The sequence below is a fragment of the Tympanuchus pallidicinctus genome, unplaced genomic scaffold, assembly GCF_026119805.1.
Source record: "Tympanuchus pallidicinctus isolate F22 unplaced genomic scaffold, pur_lepc_1.0 scaffold1, whole genome shotgun sequence".
In the NCBI taxonomy this organism is placed as follows: Eukaryota; Metazoa; Chordata; class Aves; order Galliformes; family Phasianidae; genus Tympanuchus; species Tympanuchus pallidicinctus.
Window position 1 is genome coordinate 3,376,728 of NW_026294618.1, and position 19,008 is coordinate 3,395,735.

At 46.8% G+C, this 19,008-nt stretch overlaps 2 protein-coding genes across 2 annotated transcripts; one reads left to right on the top strand and one right to left on the bottom strand.

Annotated features, from left to right (window-relative positions):
• Positions 1 to 2,937: 2,937 nt before the first annotated feature.
• LOC128085850 (interleukin-17A-like) lies at positions 2,938 to 4,687 on the top strand. The gene is made up of 3 exons (XM_052693799.1): positions 2,938 to 2,964; positions 3,526 to 3,770; positions 4,450 to 4,687. Exons 1-3 carry the CDS (start codon positions 2,938 to 2,940, stop codon positions 4,685 to 4,687), a joined length of 510 nt encoding a protein of 169 aa, XP_052549759.1.
• A 6,323-nt stretch (positions 4,688 to 11,010) lies between these two features.
• LOC128085847 (interleukin-17F-like) lies at positions 11,011 to 13,324 on the bottom strand. The gene is made up of 3 exons (XM_052693785.1): positions 13,298 to 13,324; positions 12,262 to 12,506; positions 11,011 to 11,456 (listed from the first exon to the last, which is right to left on the bottom strand). The coding sequence occupies exons 1-3, from the start codon at positions 13,322 to 13,324 to the stop codon at positions 11,219 to 11,221; spliced, it is 510 nt and encodes a 169-aa protein (XP_052549745.1). The 3' UTR covers positions 11,011 to 11,218.
• Positions 13,325 to 19,008: the final 5,684 nt, after the last annotated feature.

Genomic DNA, 19,008 nt, shown 5'->3' on the forward strand with positions numbered 1-19,008 from the left:
TTGTAGGTGAGTGTGGTCATGGCTCAAGCAAAGCATGGAAAGTTTTGGTGTCTTTTTTTTTCCACCCTTTCCGTGTTGCATTACATGAGCAGTATTTGAATGCCTGACTGTTCACCTTTCACGTGGTGAGGTAACACAAACCACTGACACATTTAGAGTAGACGAGCCTGGATTTAGGGTCAGGCTGGTTTAACCCGACCTTCCGCCTCCTTACAGGCTTTTGAAATCATTCTTGGTTCTAAAATTGAAAATTTAAGTGACCCACTTTGAATGGATATTTCAGTAAATGGCATTAGAGAAAATCCCTTCTGAGGGAACCTTTTCCGTTAACCTGTACGTCTCTAACTCTAAGAGGGAAACTGAACTGTACATGTAACCTTTCAAGTGTCAGCATCTTCTAAACAAGCTGATATAGGTCATGGCTATTGCAGAAACTGCAAGCTAAATTCTGCCTTTGTTGACATCCTCCTTTGGATGGCACAATGTGAGCAAAATCTGGACTTGGGATTAAGTATTAGGAACACCTTTATGTAATGCTTTCATCTGCAGACATCACCAAAACTAGACCTGAGAAGAGGTCAGACCAGCACATCTTCTATACCAGGGATTGCTTTAGGGTACACCTCCCAGCAGCTTATAACCTGCTATTAGAGCAAAGTGACCAGAAGTCATTTCCTAAGAGGGAAATGCTACAGAGAAGAACAGATACAACACTCCTCCCCTCGTTTCTAAAATGTAAGCACTTCCTTTAAAAATCTTAGCGTCAACATTCTTGTGTGCGTCCATTACTAAGTCTCCGATCAGCTTCTGAATAACCTCATCAGAGAACACAGATAGCTGACTTCTAGTATCTCATACTTCATCAGGATCAGCATCATTACTTGGGAAAACTGCAGTCTGAGAGGTTTGAGATATCTGCGTGCCAGGGTTTGCAGCGTGCTGGGTGGAACATTCTTCTCTGGGAGGTGTTGAGTTGTCCAGGTTAGAATCATAGGATTGCTCAGGTTGGAAAAGACCTGAAAGATCATCAAGTCCAACCACAACCTAACCGTACTGCCCTAAGAACCTTCTGCTAAATCATGCCCCTGAGCATAGCATTAGCTACTCCATGACATATTTGCTAGGGAGAACAAGGAGGAAGACTGTAGGCTAGTGGCTGGGATATTTGCTTGGAAAAAAAACTCAAGTTCCTGGTCCAGTACAAGTTTTATCCGAAATGTTCACATCCCTACTTTGCTGCTGAATGGAGCAACTGCAAAGCTCTGAGCTCTTAACAGAGGACATGCAATGATTCCACAGGAGCACCCTGCCCCACAGCCACCCATACAGCAACCAAAGCATTTGCTGAAGAGCTGTTGGTTTAAACCCCTGAAAGCAGATGAGGAGAGTTTATGCAGACACCTTTCTGCAGGCAAGGTCTCTTTAAAGGTCGAGCCCACTACTTTTAATGAGCAGTCAAGGCTTCCACCTCAGAAGAAACAAAAACTGAGGCAGTTGTGATAACAGCATAGGGATGAAGCTCAGGTAGGGAATCTCTCTGAAGCTGGCACCAGAGTACTAGGACTTCCCTTTGTAAGTTTCCCTTTGTAAGTTTCAAAGTGAGGACGGACAGCCTTGAAGCATCTCTGAACCTCCAGGCCTGCAGCTCCTTTACAGTATCCTACTGAAATTACTAATTCCTCAACAGGAGAAAGGGATCCTGATCAGGACAGAGCCTGTCCACCCAAACACATGGATTTAAGCATTGTATGTTTAAATACTCCCATGGTAGGATATGACACAGCTGCAGTATGCTGGTCTTACAGGGATGGAAGACAGCAGTGTGGGCTGACGAACCACACTGGGTCGCAGATCACTGTCACCCAAAATTCAGAGCTGTCGTACAGACAGCCTTGGGGCTACATGATGAGAAGCAGTTCAGCTCCCAACATTTTTGAGTGTTGTAAGGTATCACCTATCTTCCATGGTGCCCCACAGAGCAGATGCCTGCAGTTCCTTCCGCCTCTCCTGCCTACAAGAGTGGCCGTTTTTCATCTCACAGCATTCACAGGGATTTTTCTTGAATCTCTCTGTCTTCTCCCTAACTTAGGAACTGAAGGTTTAGCTACATCCACCACACCTCCTGGAGACCTGTCTCACAGTGCAAGATCTGGAAGTGAAGTAAAAACTTGGCAATCTCATAATCAAATAAAAGCAGCCTTTGGGGCTTTCTTTCCTAGATGGAGGGTGATGGATGAAGTTTGGGCACACACTGTCTGAAAACATTCTAGTCAAAATTGAAATGTAACAGGTGAGGTATATACATCCAGTATTAGATATGGAGGTTGGTGGCCCTGCCAGAGGCAGAGGGCTGGAGCTTGACGATCTTTGAGCTCCCTTCCAACCCAAGCCATTCTATGTTTCTATGGTATGATTCTACGTATAAAAAATAAGCTGATCCAGACTAGGAAAAAAGTCCAAGCACTGCCCAATTCCAAATGAGGAGCCATCAGAGTGACCAACAAGTGTCTGTGATGCCACGGCACCTCAGGTCGAGACCACGAAGCACGCTTATTTACATTTGATAACCAACGACTCCAGCCCCAGTTCTAAACCTCACACTTTGCATACAGGCGCTGAGGTGTGCATGTCAATTTTTCAGTGGTTTTCTAACATCAGCATGGAGTTTTGTCACTACACCGATAAAGCAATGACATCACTTACAAATCTAAGAAGGGGAGGGACCTGTATCCTGTTTTCCACCTGCGTTAATGGAATATACACATCTACTTTTCAATTTAAGACAAGAAACCACTGGTAAGAGTGGGAAAAAACACCTACTCCCCTTTAACTAGGACGGCAGGAAAGCCCTTATAAAAAGACCAGCAGCAGATGCACACAGTCACCTTCAGTTCAACAGAGCCCAGCACAAGCATCAGCTGCAGCAAGAAAAGGAAGATGTCTCCAATCCCTTGTTCTCCTTTGGTAAGAACTTGCTTTGTGTTTTGTTTTCCCCTAATTTGACAAAGATGTACTTAATAGATGACTCTCAGCAATGGGGCACCCGTATTTAAAACAGCTGTTTGAACCTTGAATTACTGAAAAGAACTGAAACAGGAGGCTGCTGAATAGCACCAGCGTGGGACACACTGCGTGGGTCTGTTAGCACACCATATACTGCAACATGAACTAAGACAAGGAATAAATTGAAAACTCAGCCCTAGAGTAAATTTTCTTTGTTGCTATACTCTTCTAATACCTCAAATATATTATTTATTTTTGGATTTATTATTTAGTATAACCGAGATTTTATATACCACCAAGTGGCAACTGACTGTACGTTGGTGTCCGTAAGAATTAATCCATGCAAAGATGAATGTGATACAGGGCAGATTTTTCCATAATTACCCCAGCCTACAGTATGAGCTCTCACTACCAGCTAGGATAAATGTGAATGAATTTCCCAGACTCACAGAAGTATTGTTAGTTGTGTGATGCTATAGCAGCTATGCTTTCCCATGCCCTAAATGCACCATTTCTCTCCAGTTCAGACCATTGCTGTTGGTGTTGCTGGCCGTGCTGTCAGCCAGCATTTCCGTCCATGGGAAGGTGATATGGCCAGGACTTGAGCCGGAGAGCCTCTTCAAGAAAGGAGATGCTGGATGCCCAATCCAAAAAGATGGAAAATTCCCTCAAACTGTGAGAGTCAACATAAGCATCAGCAACGTGAACCAGGATACCAAAGTGACTCTTGATATCAGCAAACGCTCACTGGCTCCATGGGATTACAGGTACTGTGTCTGTCCTTATGGACTAGAAATGCAGTGGGTTAAGAGTAGTGTAGAGGCTATGCCTGTATCTTTAGTTTAAGTACTTCAGTACTGAGAGATTTTGGCAATGTAAGGATAGCCACCGTCCATATAATCCTTTTTGTAAGCTAATCCATGAATAAAGGGGGATAGAGCAAAAGTATGGTATAGGCCAATATAGAAGGAAAAAAAGTAAATTATCCTTGTAATTTAATTGATGTACCTACTGGGGCAAGGTTTATCTTCAAGTCATTTGCCACTTAAGAGATCATCAAAAAACCTTGGAGGTCTGACATGCACCAAAGTCAGTGGTGCTTTACTAACACCAGCATCAGGTCCTAAGAGCGTTTGTTGTGGGGAAGAGCTGAAGCTCTTCGGGTCCATTAGTCAGGCCCACTTCTAACTAGTCCTTCAAAGTCAATGCCTGCTTGAATCAAGCCCTTTGCACGCAAGTCTTGCAGTCAAAAGCATGCAGTACTTACTGATACTTTACTTGTACTCCAAAATAATAGCAGAGGGTCTTCTGCCCCTTCACAGGCAATATTCCAGGGGTTATGGGGATCCACCAGTGAGCTCATAAAACTCCAGGCTAACATACCTGTAGCAGAGCAGCAGCATTTCCCCTGCCAACGCTTCCCTATCCTTCCATGTCAATCCACAGGATCGATGAGGACCACAACCGCTTCCCCCGCTTGGTTGCTGACGCCCAGTGCCGCCATTCCAGGTGCGTGAACTCGGCCGGGCAGCTGGACCACAGCGTCAACTCGGTGCCCATCAAACAGGAGATCCTCGTCCTGCGCCGCGAGCCGAGGGGCTGCCAGCACTCGTACCGCCTGGAGAAGAAAATGATCACCGTGGGCTGCACGTGTGTCACCCCACTGATCCAGCACCAGGCCTAAGGGAGGCTGCGGGAGAACTTGCCTAACAGCGACGAAAACCCGCGGGGCTGAGCCATCATGATTAGCAGTAATCTCAGTTTTGCGCTTGTTTTGTTTTTAAATCCGTTTCCCCTTTGATACTCTGGATTCAGAATACAGCCCCTTCCACGTGCTCTGTTAGAGGAGCGACGGGAACGCCTTCACAGAATCACAGAATCACGCCTTACACAACTTTACTCGACACTTTGAAAAGCCTATTTATTTAATTCTATTTATGCTGGTAAACATATTGTAATTATCTATGTTTATTTATCTCCAAGCAATAAAAAAAATCAAACAGCAAATCAACTCTTTGGTGCCATCTCTTTCTGAAGAAACTTTTTCTCACATGGCAAGAAATCACTCCTTTCTATTATCACAGAGTCACAGAATCACAGAATTGTAGGGGTTGGAAGGGACCTCCAGAGATCATCGAGTCCAAACCCCTGCCAAAGCAGGTTCCCTACAGCAGGTCGCACAGGTATTATTGTATTATTATCTATTATTATCTATTATCTATTATTATCTATTATTATTATCTATTATGACCATATAAGGGATTTGTGCAATACAAAAAACTGAAATTCCGTTGATAAAACCTAGCTCTGTTGCAGTAGAACAGGAAGAACACAGGACAATTGGCACTCGTATCATTCGCATTGCTTTACCCATAGAGAAAGAAAGGCACCTGGGAGGGAAATAATTTACTGAACAACACTTCAGCAAAAATAAAGCCACGAGTAACTGCCCAGTTCACTTCATTATCTGATTGAAAAGGAGTTGTAAAGGGAATGTTCAACACAACACTCTGAATGCTTCGTTGGCAGGAAAGAGACCAAATCCTCCAAAATGGAGTATAAAAGTTCACTTTTCTACCGTGAAGCTTACATTCAGTTGTTCCTGCATAGGTAGGGAACAGAGCATGAGTGAAGCAGGTGGATCACTGGGGTCATCGAATGCTGCTCAGAGAAAATGCACACTGCTAACTGCAGCGGCAATTTCCTCCACGCTCATGTCCTCCCAATGCTCCAGATATAGAGAACTCTGACACAGCACTTCCACACGGCCGTGAAGACACTTGTGTAGGTGGGAACCTTGCACCACAGGAACGTACGTTTGAAGGAGCTTGGTGAAAATGTTCCACGTTTTAATGGAAGGCTGGTTTGCATGGACATGGCTCTTAGCTTTGCTGCCGTACGGGGGAGATGTGAGCTTCCTGGGCACCAACAAGAGCAACAGGAAGTGCAGAACTTCAAAAAATGCTCAGGAATGCAGATGGTAGAATCATAGAATGGCCCTATGAGCAGGGATGCCAACCAAAGACCAGGCTGCCCAGAGCCACATCCAACACATCCCAAAGGAGGCAGGGTCCTCTCGGGTGAAAGCATCTTCTCTACATCCAGCTGTGCTAATTGGAGATGTTATCAGCCCAGCTTTTGCTGGAAGTTATTCCCTCCAGTGAGCTCAAGCCCTCACTCATCAGCTCTTGGCAAAAATCAGGTGCATCAACTTATACAAACTAATCTGACAGCGCAGACAGAGATTCCATACCGTTGTTTTACCTAGCAGATACTCACCGGGCCTGTGAAACATTAATTAACCATAAGTCACACAGAATGGCTAGGGTTGGAAAGGACCAACCCATCAAGTTCCAACCCCCCATCACAGGCAGGGCCACCAACCTCCACATTTCATAGCAGCCCAGGCTGCCCAGGGCCCCATCCAACCTGGCCTTGAACACCTCCAGGGATGGATGGGGCATCACAGCCTCTCTGGGCAGCTGTTCCAACACCTCACCACTCTCACAGCACAGAACTTCCCCCTGACATTCAACTTAAACCTTCCTTCCCTCAATTTAAACCATTTCCCCTTCTTCTGCTATCATCTACCCTTTCAAAGTCATCACATTATGTGCAGCAGAAACAGTGAAGTTTTGTTCACAGCTTTAATTACCACCATTCAACCTGATATAACATTGCCCATATGAGGGTATTTAGCAGTATGCAAGATCCTAACTTGCTTGTTTCCTACCTTATCTCCATCAGTTCCTCCTTACAGTCTGCAGCAGGTCCTGAAGTTCACCCCACTGGATGTACCAGGAATATCAAGCACAGGAGCAGACTGCAAAAAAAAAAAACCAAACAAGCAAACAGCAAGGAACATGACAGCGTTCTGTCTTTCACAGGCCTTTTATCACTTGGTAGAGGCAAGAAGATTAGCTGGGGTTGGCACAGAAGTAATGCAGATTTATTAGCAATTCTGAGAGAGCGACAATGTGGAAAAAGTCAGAACCAGGTCAGACAGATGAAGTACCAAAATGAGTACAACTTTCTGCTGCAAAGATGCTGCAGTCCCTCTTCCAGCAGTGTCATTATTCCTTGGACCATTTATCAACCCAATGAAATCCATTCCTTAAGGCACAACCATCTTGATACAACTTGACCTGTATCAAATTCTGTAATGTGCATGGATGTTGTACTTGCTCCTGCAGAATAGAATCACAAGGTTGGAAAAGACCTCTAAGATCATCTAGTCCAGCTGTCCACCTATCACTAATATTGCTCAATTAGAAGCAGTTAATATTATGGCTACAATCATAGAATCCTTTGAGTTGGAAAGGACCTTTAAAGGCATTTTAGCCCAACTCCCCTGCAATGCACAGGGACACCACAGCTGGATCAGGTTGCCCAGGGTCTTATCCAGCTTTGCCTTGAAAGTCTCCATGGATGGGGCATCAACCACATCTCTGGGCAACCTTTTTCAGTGCCTCACCACCCTCACTGTAAAAGATCTTTTCCTTATATCCAACCTAAATCTGCCTTCTTTTAACTTGAAACCATTTTCCCTTATCCTATCACCACAGGCCCTGCTGAGGAGTCTGTCCCCTTCTTTCCTGTAGCTCCCCTTTAGATACTGAAAGGCCACTATCAGGTGCCCTGATAGTGCTGCCCAGAGAGCTGTGCCCCATCCCTGGAGGTGTTCAAGACCAGGCTGGATGGGGCCCTCCACAGCCTGATTTAGTGGGTGCCAACCCTGTCCATGGCAGGAGGTTGGAACTAGATGATCATTGTGGTCCCTTCCAACCCAGACTATTCTATGACTCATGTGATTCTGTGATCTGTGTGGCAAATGATGAGATATCCATGCTCATCGGTGCCCGTTATCAAATCAAAACACAAAGATGCCAGATGCCTGTGAAAGATGACAGATTCAACACTCTGGCAAGCATTTCTACGAGAAGGGGACCAAGATAAGTGAGCATAGTGCAGATTTCAGAAGTATGAAAGAAAAGGAAAAGAGAAAAAATAATAGCGGCAACTGAGAGAGAAGATAAACCATCTCTGCTGGCTTACTGGAACAAGAAATCTTGATCTTGATACAAATTGTGCTTAGTAAGGATGGAAATAAAACAGAAACTTAACTCTTTGTACATGAGAGTAAAACCATCAAAACTCACTTCTAGAAAGCTACATCCAGACACAGCTGAGTAGAACCTGCTTGGTACATGACCTGTTTGGTACAAAGAGCATCAAGGGTATTATTAATATTACGGAGTTACAAAAAAGAAAAGAAGAAAGACTAGGCTAGATTTCTTGCTAGGAAAATTAAGAAAGGGGCAAAAAAATAGTGGCAAAAAGCAGAAATGGAACCGTGCTGTAGAAGCTATCATCTTGGCCCACTCACCTAAAGTCTTCTAAAGCATACATTTAAAAATAGCATCAGAGAGGAAAAATGTCAGAGGAAGAAGAAGAAGGTTAAAGGGCAAGGAGGGGAGATGGAGGCACGTCTCACTTTTCGTCCTGTGATGGGGACATGGGTGCAGTTTCTGTTCTGGATCTCTCCGGTCGCCTTGCAGCACGGCCAGGACCCACAGCTGGTGTGGAAAGTCATCTCCTCATCTCTATTCACTGTGTTGGCACCGAACTGTAGATACCCAAAGGACTGGTGAGCAAAGTGTTCATCCCTCAGAACTTTGCCTGTTCGTTCTAGTTCCCAGCAAGCCATGACTGTTCCTGGATTTTCAAGTTACTGCTCCTCTGGTTCACTAAGAAAAGAGCTTGCACAGCTCCCCGTTTGTCCCCTGAACCCTTAAGGCTGCAACATCTGTATTTTTCATGTATTTAATTTCTGTTGCCTTTTAAAAGTAGAGGTTTTGAGCAACAACTAAACTTGGAGGTTTCCAAAAGGGCTGCAAGACCAAGAACCTCTGCCTGTTGTTAATGGCCCAGAGAAGCCTGGATCACACCAGCAGAAAAATACCTCGCAGCACAGATTTGGGAAGAGGCTTTGACTGGGCTGCTGTGCCTCTGTGCTAAAACAGGGCTGTTCATGCTTCCTTCACCATCTCATGAAAGCTGCTCCCCAGATCGAGCTCCCAGCTGGGCACAGCCAAGGGCAAGCAAAAGGACAGCAAAAGGAGGTTAGAGAGAGGTGAGCAGGAGAGCAGAAAGGAAAAGCTCAGGCACCAACCTGTTAGCATGGGTTGCTTAGCACAGTGGGATATGAGGAGACACTGTGGAGCTGCTTCTACGCCTACAGCTGTGCCTTGTCCTCCTGGCACAATAACCAAGTCCCTAAAGGCTGCCCTAAGCTCTATTTCAGAGCCAGATCCACAGCTGTGCTGGGAGTAGAGACGACGACTGACCCAGCACTGAGACGGGTGCACTGACTAAAGGAGCGGATTGCTGCCAGCAAGAAAAATAGGTAGAGCTGTTAGCAAAATCTGGTCCTCAGCTTCAAAGCGTATCATCTGCTCTTGGTGGTGAGATGACTGTGCTGCTTACAGGAAGTGTTGATCTCGTTTGGCATGTTCTTAGATTGCTGGGAATCAAAGCCAACCTACCTCACCTTGAAAGCCAGCAGCTGCAAAACGGCTCTCTAAGAACGATGCCATTAGAAGGAAATAAGCTTTGCTGCTGGATTTATTTAGAAACAATCCCCACAGTGCGTGCCTTACTGACAGATGTGTGGTTTGTAGTCGGTAGCAGCTGGAGCCAAAGCCTCATGACCTAAACCAACCAACCCTCATGACCTAAGCCTCCAAACCTGGCCATTCTGTGATTCTGTGACCTATGGCTGAGGTCCACAATTAACTTCCTTAATTCCTTAGTTAATTGCTTTTGAATTTCCTTAATTAGCTGCTTCACCATTCCTCCCATTAGAACAAATCTTAGGGTAGAGTGGTTGACACAGGAGAGTTCACCCGTTCAGCTGCCATGAACCCAATGCCAACACAATTATGAGTAGAGAAAGAGCATCAGGCTCATTTTCTCTCCACAAAACAAACGAGGACAATCCCACAGGTTAGGCCTGTTGACAGGGAGAGAAATAGGTCACCAGCAAGAGCTGGGTGCCAGATTGTGATTTCCTGGTCAGCGGTTACTGGAAGAGCAGTGCTGGAGTTGAGCAAGTGCATACAGAGAACGCCTCTGTGGGATTGCTCCCCACCACATGAAGGGCTTGGTGGTCATAATGAAACAGTTGCTGCCACAAATGAGTACAAGTGCTTGTAATTGAATGAGATGGTTTCTCCATCGTGTATGGAGATGGATGGGTTGTTTAACTGGCTTAGGTGGGCTCCCAGGGAGTGTATGCTGCTTGAAAGTCAAGCATGAAAGGATACGGATGGACCTAACGATGACACGAGCTGCTCAGGGGAAGAAACAAAAGTGCTCAACATCAAAGAGCCCTGCAGAGGGGTTTCTTGCTTCTTCTCTTGATATGGAGGGTTCCTCACCCACAGCTTCAAGGCCAGGTTGGATAACGAGCAGTGAGACGAATCCAGCTCTGCACATTTCCCTGAATTTCTGCTCAGCCAACCACCTAGCTGGTGGAGTTGAAGGAAATTCTTAAGGATGATGGTTTGGAAGGACAGATTTTCTGAGCTCATGTGAACCAGGCTAGACTCCAACCCAAATTTCAGCTGCCACTCTTCAAGGCAACGTTACATACTGTTCTTCCCACCATCCCATCATTTCCATTTCCAGCTCCTCCAGCACTGCCTGTGTAGCCTCACTTCTCTGCTTCCAACCCTTTTTCTCATCCCTTCCTCTGATTAGAATGCAAGTTCTCATTAGCTTTGCTGAAATCTTGCAATGCCACTGCAACAAACTCAGTCTACTCTGTTCCTGCTTTCATTTTTACCACACAACATTCTTTTAAATAAAATACAAGTTTTATTATGCTGATAAATTACTGAATAAATACAGGTAAACGTGCACCAGTTTTTGGATATTTTGACTTATAAATACAGTCATAAATAGAAGATATAAATAGAAATATGAATGTTTCCCTTTCTCCCCTCCAGCAATAGGTGATCAAATCACCATCAGATGGTGATTCCCATGCTGAACTCTATAAATGAACTACAGCAAGAATCAGTATCTCAGGAGTCAATTTGCCCAGATTCAGAAAAGTCACGCTGGATGCAAGGTGGGTGACTGGGATTTCTCCTCAGAGGTGTTCATAGGGGACAGTTCTTCCTCCCTGCAATGCACCTGCTGCTGATCCCTGCTAGGACTGGTGCTGGATGACTGGAGCAGCACACGTGCAGCCCACGGTGATCAGCTTCTTCTCCAGGCGGTAGGTGGGCTGGCAGCCCCGCTGCTCTCTCCGGAGGACGAGGATCTCCTGTGTGATGGGGATGGAGTTGAGGCTGCGGTCCTCTTGCCCCAGTGAGTTCAAGCAGCCCAAGAGGCGGCACTCAGCATCAGCTATCACCCGGGGGAAGCGGTCGGGGTCCTCATCGAGCCTGGGCATAGGGACACAAAAGGGATTGATATGTTTGCTATGTTCTTGTGCCTTGGTAGGCTCTTCTTTTTTGCCTCCAGAATCACAGAGTGGCCAGGATTGGAAAGGACCTCAAGGATCATGAAGCTCCAACTCCCTGCCATGCAGGGCCACCAATCTCCCCATTTCACAGCAGCCCAGGCTGCCCAGTGCCCCATCCAACCTGGCCTTGAACACCTCCAGGGATGGACGGGGCATCACAGCCTCTCTGGGCAGCTGTTCCAGCACCTCACCACTCTCACAGCACACAACTTCCCCCTGACATCCAACCTAAAGCACCACACCATTTACCCACTATGACACAAAGCCAAAGAACTTCCAAATCCTTAACATTTCTTTAAATGCTTTGCTACAATTGGAATCAATCCTGGGAAGTTAACGCTGCCATATGGTTCATCAGCAGGTGAATGGAGCTGATGAACAGCTGGTTGAAATAAATATCTGATAGCAAATGGACCATTCATGTTTGCTTGTTTTAATTTCAGCATTCAGAAATTTCTTTCAGTTAGGAAAACGTAAAACTGCAATGTACTGACATTCTTCTTTTTCTAAAGGAACTATCGACTGACATGTTAATTAGAAACCACCCAATGATGTCCCTCTGCACTGCAGTTTATTCACCCAACACCAAAATGAACATGTGTGTCAAGAGGAGCTTTCAATATTCACAAGACTCTGGGCATACGCTGAGAACGAGACGTTTTTTCAGCCCAAAAGACAACTGTGCATCATGGCCATTATTGTTCAAATTACACCTACAGAATTACCTGTAATTCCAAGGAGAGAGAGACCGGTTCCTGATGTCATGGACCATCCTGGAGGCAGGATCAGAGCTGCCAATGCTAATGTCAACTTTCACCATCGTCGGGAAGTTGGGATCCTTTTGGTTCGGGCAGTCTTCACTCAGCCTCTCAGAGCCACCAACCTTCCTGGGTCGAGGATGAACAACCTTCCCACGGGGCGAGCTCCTTACAGCGAGTGCTAAAACCAGCACCAAAAGCAGAGACCTGAGCTGGGAGAGGGAAAGCTGTCACTGTGTCTGTTCAGCCACGAGAGAGCACAAGGAACGGTGGCTGGACCATCCATCGATGGACCAAGGAACTTGCATCCTGCGTTCCTTTGTTGCTGTGAATCAGCACTGAGCAGCAGATCTGCACACTTGTGTTTGGGTGAGATGCATCAGCAGGAAAAAACAGAGTAAGATTTGAACAACGCTCAGCGTAAATTCTGATTCAAATTCTGATTCACAGCTGGCGCTGCACCAAGTAGGGCATCTCTCCCACAAGCTGCAAAGCATCCTCCTCCTTCAGTGTCAAACGTCTCTACAAGGTGGGCTAAGAACTAAACCAACCTAAGCTTACCTGCCAATGTAAGACATATACTTCTCCAGACCAGGAAATGTCAGCCACCTAGGAGACACCTGCTGGAAATAACCCTTTTCTGGGTGAAATCGGAGAGTTTTCTACCATTCTTCTGGATGAAGACAGATATGCAAAGCTTTTAGGAGTACCCTAAGAGCTGACAGTGCTGCAAATACTACCAAGGCAGGAATTTAAATGCACAGGTATTCACTTCATAGTGCTTCCTCCATTTCTCTTTTCAGCTGTTTCTGATGGTATTGTTTTGATGGTGAGTTGCCTTAAAAAAAAGCCTGCATGGCTCAACCCCCTGCCAGCAATAGCAACGCTGCTCTTACAGATGCAAACACTCCCTTGCCTCCCAATCCAGGATGGCTGGAGATGTGAACCATACCCACTTCCAAACACTCAGGACAGAGTCCTTACACCAAATACAAACACTTACCAGTGCAGCATAGCTGGCAAAAGCCATTGTGGCCTCTTCTGCTTCAGGTGAGTGCACGCAGTGATGGAGCTCACGGGTTTTCTTTCTCTCAGACCTCTTTCAGTCCGTGTCTCTCACAGCCAGCCGTGGCCTCCTATTTATAGTGAAGTTCAAGCACTATCAGCCTTCCCATTGCAGCATAAAATCACTAACCTGACCCAAGGTTAGGAGCTGATATTTCATTTCCTAGCCCACTTCCTTCCGTCTACCAAAGAAATGGGAGGGCAGATATGTCATCAGAATCCCAAATCAACCAATGCTGTGTATTTAGGCAGATAAGAGATACAAGCAGAAAAAGAGTTAAAAAAAAAAAAACCATCAAACAAACGTTCACACAGCTTTTTTTCCCCCTTCCTTCCTTGCTTTCTAATATTAATGTTCTCTCACCACAAACGTGTATGCATGTCATAGGATGGTTTGAGCTGGAAGGGAGCCTTCAAGGCCATCTGTCCCACACCTTGCACTGAACAGGGACACCCACAGCTCCACCAGTGCTCACAGCCCATCCAGCCTGACCTTGGCTGTCTGCAGGGACATCCACTGCCTCACTGCACAACCTGTGTCACTGCTCACCACCTTCACTGTAAAAAACTTTTTCTTTATATCCATGAGAAATCTCCCTTCTCCTGGTTTGAAACCATTCCCCCTGTCCTGTCACAACAGACCCTACTGAAGTCTGTCCCCCCTTCTTTCTTACAGCCCCCCTATAGACTCTCAGTGTTTCTTCTTCACTGATCCATTCTGATCCTTTTCTTTCCCCACCTTTGCTCTTACCCCAGTCATCCCATAGCTAATCTTGCCCGATGCCAAGGCTTTCTTCCCAGTGTGTCACAGTGAAGCCCTGTACCCTGCAGCCCCAATGCCTTCCCCATTGACTCCACTACTGGAGCTCACACCCAGACCTGGGCTGACCATCCTCCTGCGCCAGATGGAGAAGCTGCATTTGGGGCTCCATTGGCACTGCACTGTTGGAGTTCCTCCACCTGACACCTCTCCACCATGCTCTTAGAGGTTAACAGCTTTTCATCACAAACCGGTTGCTCCCCATTTTGTAACTAGAGACCAGAGTCATGAAAACAAGCAGGAGGAAGGACTGTGCTGCCCATGAAGCAGCAGAGCATCAGAGAGCGGAGGGGAAAAGCCAGTGGATGTGCTGTTTCCCTAGAAGCACCCTCAGCTCTCAGATGCACTTTGGAATGGATGGGACTTTGGAATGAAAGCTATTTTTATTGCCAAAGGAGTCCGTGCAAATAGTCTGATCACAGGGCCTGTGCAGGAACAGCCCAGGAGAAGCCTCTTCTGCAGCCGAGCTGAAAGAAGAGCATGGAAGCACAGGATGCACCGCTCAGATTTGTCTTCAGTCCTCTGGATCACGGAGGTCAATCAGGAGCTGCTGACAGACTGGTGGCATTGCCAAGCCAGCAGGAGCTGACCCACTCCTTGCTCTGCCACCTCTGTGTGACTGGCAGAAATCTTCATTGCCCGACACGTTATGTCACTTCAAGATGTTGTAACCATTCTGTGGTCTGATCTATGGGCGGTTCAGAAACCAGCAACTCATCTCCCAGAAGCTGCTTGTATTTCAGGTTAAGTTCACGTCAGGTAACATCCATTTCATGACACGCATTCCCATTCTGACTGTTCTTACCCGTATATTCATTAATGCATCACTGAGACATGGAGCGTGGAAGACCAAAAGGTGGTAAAGTTACCAAAAAACCCATTTCTATAGCCCAGCAAGGAACCCCCTTTTTTTTCCCCCTCAATGTCAGCTTTGCTGTGGAAGGAAAAGAGCATCGCCATGAGCGGATCGTGCAGGTGTGAGGGTAAGTGGAAATTGCCACAGGTGATGAAGCAGCGCCATTACCACACCAACTGCTGGGTTATTAGCCCTCACCACCACTTTCCACTCATATCTTCTGTCTTCAGCAGCTCGCACCTTCAGGGAGGATTCCTTCCTTGATCAGAAATTTCCTATGACTAAAGTTACCTTCAGCTGCAGTTCACAGAAATCAAAAAGAGGTCACCTAACATGGATCACTACAAAGGAGGAAAAGATTATCTCACAAGCAACTACCAACAACAAAAAAAACCCCTATTTGTTCCTGTGTTTCAAGGGCTCAGAGCAGGGATAAGGGGATGGAGGCTTGGAAATCAGATTTTTTTTCATTGCATGTACAATAGATTTTCTACACTTAATATGTGATTAAGAAAAAAAAATGCACTGTAGGATTAATTACACATTTGGTGAAGGTTTTAATGACATTGCTGGGCCTTCAGCCATGCAACTTGGCTGTTTTCAGAGCGCATTTGGACCACAGAATCACAGAATGGCCTGGGTTGCAAAGGCCCACAGTGCTCATCCATCCCAACCCCTGCTGTGTGCAGGTCACCAACCAGCAGCCCAGGCTGCCCAGAGCCACATCCAGCCTGGCCTTGAATGCCTGCAGGGATGGGGCATCCACAGCCTCCTTGGGCAACCTGTTCCAGTGCCTCACCACCCTCTGGGGGAAAAACTTCCTCCTCATATCCAACCTAAACCTCCCCTGTCTCACTTTAAAACCATTCCCCCTTGTCCCATCACCATCCACCCTCACAAGCAGCCATTTTCCCCTTCTGTTTATATGCTCCCTTCAAGTACTGCAAGGCCACACTGAGGTCTCCCTGGAGCCTTCTCTTGTCCAAGCTAAACAAGCCCAGTTCCCTCAGCCTTTCCTCATAGGAGAGGAGCCACATCCTTTTAAGCTCCTCTGAATATTTCAGCTTAAAACCCCAAATCTCATTCCACACACGAGGCGCCAGAGAGAGTAGAACAAAAAAGCAGAAAGCAGAAGCACTCAAAAACCTTTACACTTAGAGGAGCAAACGCTGGGCACAGAACTCAGTCTTCAATGGTGTGAACACATTCTGCTTTGGAAGTGGGAACGCTGCCATTGAGATGGATGGGCCAAAGAGGCAATTCTCAATGATTCTCATTTTGAGCAAAGGCAACATTTGGGGACAGATGATCCAGCTCAGCTGTAGCACATCAGAAGACCTTCTGTAGCCCAAGGCAGACACTGGGACTGAAATGGTATCATCTCCATGCAGATCTCAGCACTGAATATGTCAGAACTGAGTTCTGCAGGGTGGCTGGAGAACAAGAACCTCCAGCTCATTCTCCTGCCTTTCTGGCAACCCCAGGTTTTCCCCTTTGCTATGTGCCACACCATTAAGTCACCTACCTCCTGCTTTCAAAGCTGATGCTACGCACCCATGCTTGCCCTGGTTGGGTTTGCTGACATTCAATGACCAAACTGCCGACCACAGCCCAGAGATGTGAACTGGAAAGAGCAAATTTTGAGAGGAAATGTGGTTGGCCGAGCGTGCCACAGGTGCTGGCAACAAAAACCTCAGAATGGGGCCATCAGCACGTCCTGCTCCGACACGCCAGCAGCCACAGTGCTGTGTCATCAGCCTTGCAGGGGCCGGCAGAACCTTTGTATTCTACAAGTGATGGCCAACCTCACTTCCATGTCCCACATTCATCTTGGCTTCACACTTTGGACAGGGCTGTGGGTTGAGTGAGAGGCAGGGATTCGGTGGTGCTGCTGCTGCTTGGCGCTCAGCCATCCATCCTTCAGCCAACAGGCAAACTGAATATTACATTTCTAGCAGCAGTAATCCTGTTCAAAGCCAGGTGGCTGAGGGCTTGAAACAACATTAAAGCACAATAAATAAGACATCAGAGCACTACTTGGCTGCAGGACCTGCTTAGATATGAGGAAAAAGTCTTTTACAGCGAGGGCGCTGGCACAGGTTGCACAGAGATGTGGTTGATGCCCCATCCATGGAGACTTTCAAGGTGAAGCTGGATCAGGCCCTGGGCAACCTGATCCAGCTGTGGTGTCCCTGTTCATTGCAGGGCAGTTGGACTAAATGGCCTTCAGATGTCTCTTCCAACTCTAAGGATTCTATGACTCAACACTGCGTTTGTGTTTGGGGCACAGCCCAGCCCTGCTGCCATCACACGTGATGCTAGGGAATCCAGGCATTCTGTACTGGGTCACTAACCCCAAAACATGGATCAGGACCAGCACTGAGTCTCCTGCCCTCACTCTCATCCATCGTGGAGATGGATGAGAGCAGGAAAAGCATTAGGGCCAAAGCTCAAGAGGAGACAACAGGCAGTGAGTGAGGCCAAGTGCGCTGGTTGCTCAAGTGGGACTCACTGGCCCTGAGACCTCATTATTATTACCTGTAACCTTGAATCTTGTTGGAAGCACGATGCTCCTCTAAATATTACAGTTCCCATTTCCCAGTAGAAGCTGAAAGTGATGCTTCTACCTGTTTTGCAGAATTATGCTAAGATCAGGTGCCGCTCATGGTCCCGCTGACACAATCTGCCTGGTAGCCTGTTTCTCTCCCATAGAGAGAAGTTCCAATCAGCACATCATCAGGGCCACCCTGGGGAAAGCCCTGCAACCTCTCACTCACATTCAGGCTCTTAGATAATGTAGGTCACCCTGCCCACAAACACACATCGATGCCTTGTAGGTCTTCTCTAAGTCAGACCCCAGAGATAGCATGGGCTGTCTTGGAATGTCGTCACACTGCCAAAGTAGAGGTGAAGAGACAAGAGGGTTACAGAAACCAGGGGGATTTTTGCACCCCGTGCACTGTTTCCTCTGTGTTGCAGAAAATTGGGCTGCAAAGGATCATGAAAATGAGCTTAGTGCATCTGCCACCTCTTGCTCAGCCCCAGCACAGCAACACCTCTACCTGAATCAGTGCTCATCAGGTCTCAGGGCCAACGAGTCCAACTTGAGCAACCAACGTAATTTTTGGTGAGTTCTTGTAAATTAGCAAGAATGAAAGCCACAAATGAACTAAACCAAACTAATAAACTTTGAACTGAGATAAGGGAGGTTTAGGTTGGATATGAGGAGGAAGTTTTTCCCCCAGAGGGTGGTGAGGCATTGGCACAGGTTGCCCAAGGAGGCTGTGGATGCCCCATCCCTGCAGGCATTCAAGGCCAGGCTGGATGTGGCTCTGGGCAGCCTGGGCTGCTGGTTGCTGACCTGCACACAGCAGGGGGTTGGCACTGGATGAGCACTGTGCTCCTTTTCAACCCAGGCCATTCTGTGATAATTCTATGAAATGGAATCTCCTTGTGGTTTCTCTCATTATTATTATAAAACAAACAAGCCTGTTTCCAACAGACAGTCCTCAATACCTTCCCCCATTTTGAATGTCGGGTAGAGCCAAGACCTTGACTTGAGTTTCCCCTGTAGGCTGTGGGAGAGTCCAACGAAGCAGATTTCTCTACCTTGGAGCTCCCTCTGGTGACTTGTAATGGGGGATGCACTGCTAGCAGCAATGCAGCGGTAAGGACAGGGAAATGGAGGACCGAGCATCTGAAGAAGGGGAGGCAGCTCTATAAAAACCTCACTGACGCAATGCTGTGACCTACAGAGATCCTCCAAAACTCAAGAAGTGGGGGGAGATGAAGAGATGGAAATAACCCCGGTATTACAGCAAGGCAAAACAGGAGCAACAGAAATGACCAGGGACGTTTCTTAGAGCACTGGGGAAATTTCCAGGAGAGAAAAGCTGGCTGGGTGCTTCCAAGGGGTGAAAATGGACAAGAAAAGACATAAAAGCCAGTGCTCCTCCCAAGCACAGCCAAGGTT

Coding starts and splice junctions, on each gene's coding strand:
- LOC128085850 (XM_052693799.1), top strand. CDS start 2,938: ATGTCTCCAATCCCTTGTTCTCCTTTG. Junction 2,965..3,525: donor CAATCCCTTGTTCTCCTTTG/GTAAGAACTTGC, acceptor ATTTCTCTCCAG/TTCAGACCATTGCTGTTGGT. Junction 3,771..4,449: donor CTGGCTCCATGGGATTACAG/GTACTGTGTCTG, acceptor GTCAATCCACAG/GATCGATGAGGACCACAACC.
- LOC128085847 (XM_052693785.1), bottom strand. CDS start 13,324: ATGGCTTTTGCCAGCTATGCTGCACTG. Junction 12,507..13,297: donor TTGCCAGCTATGCTGCACTG/GTAAGTGTTTGT, acceptor TCCCTCTCCCAG/CTCAGGTCTCTGCTTTTGGT. Junction 11,457..12,261: donor CTCTCTCCTTGGAATTACAG/GTAATTCTGTAG, acceptor CCCTATGCCCAG/GCTCGATGAGGACCCCGACC.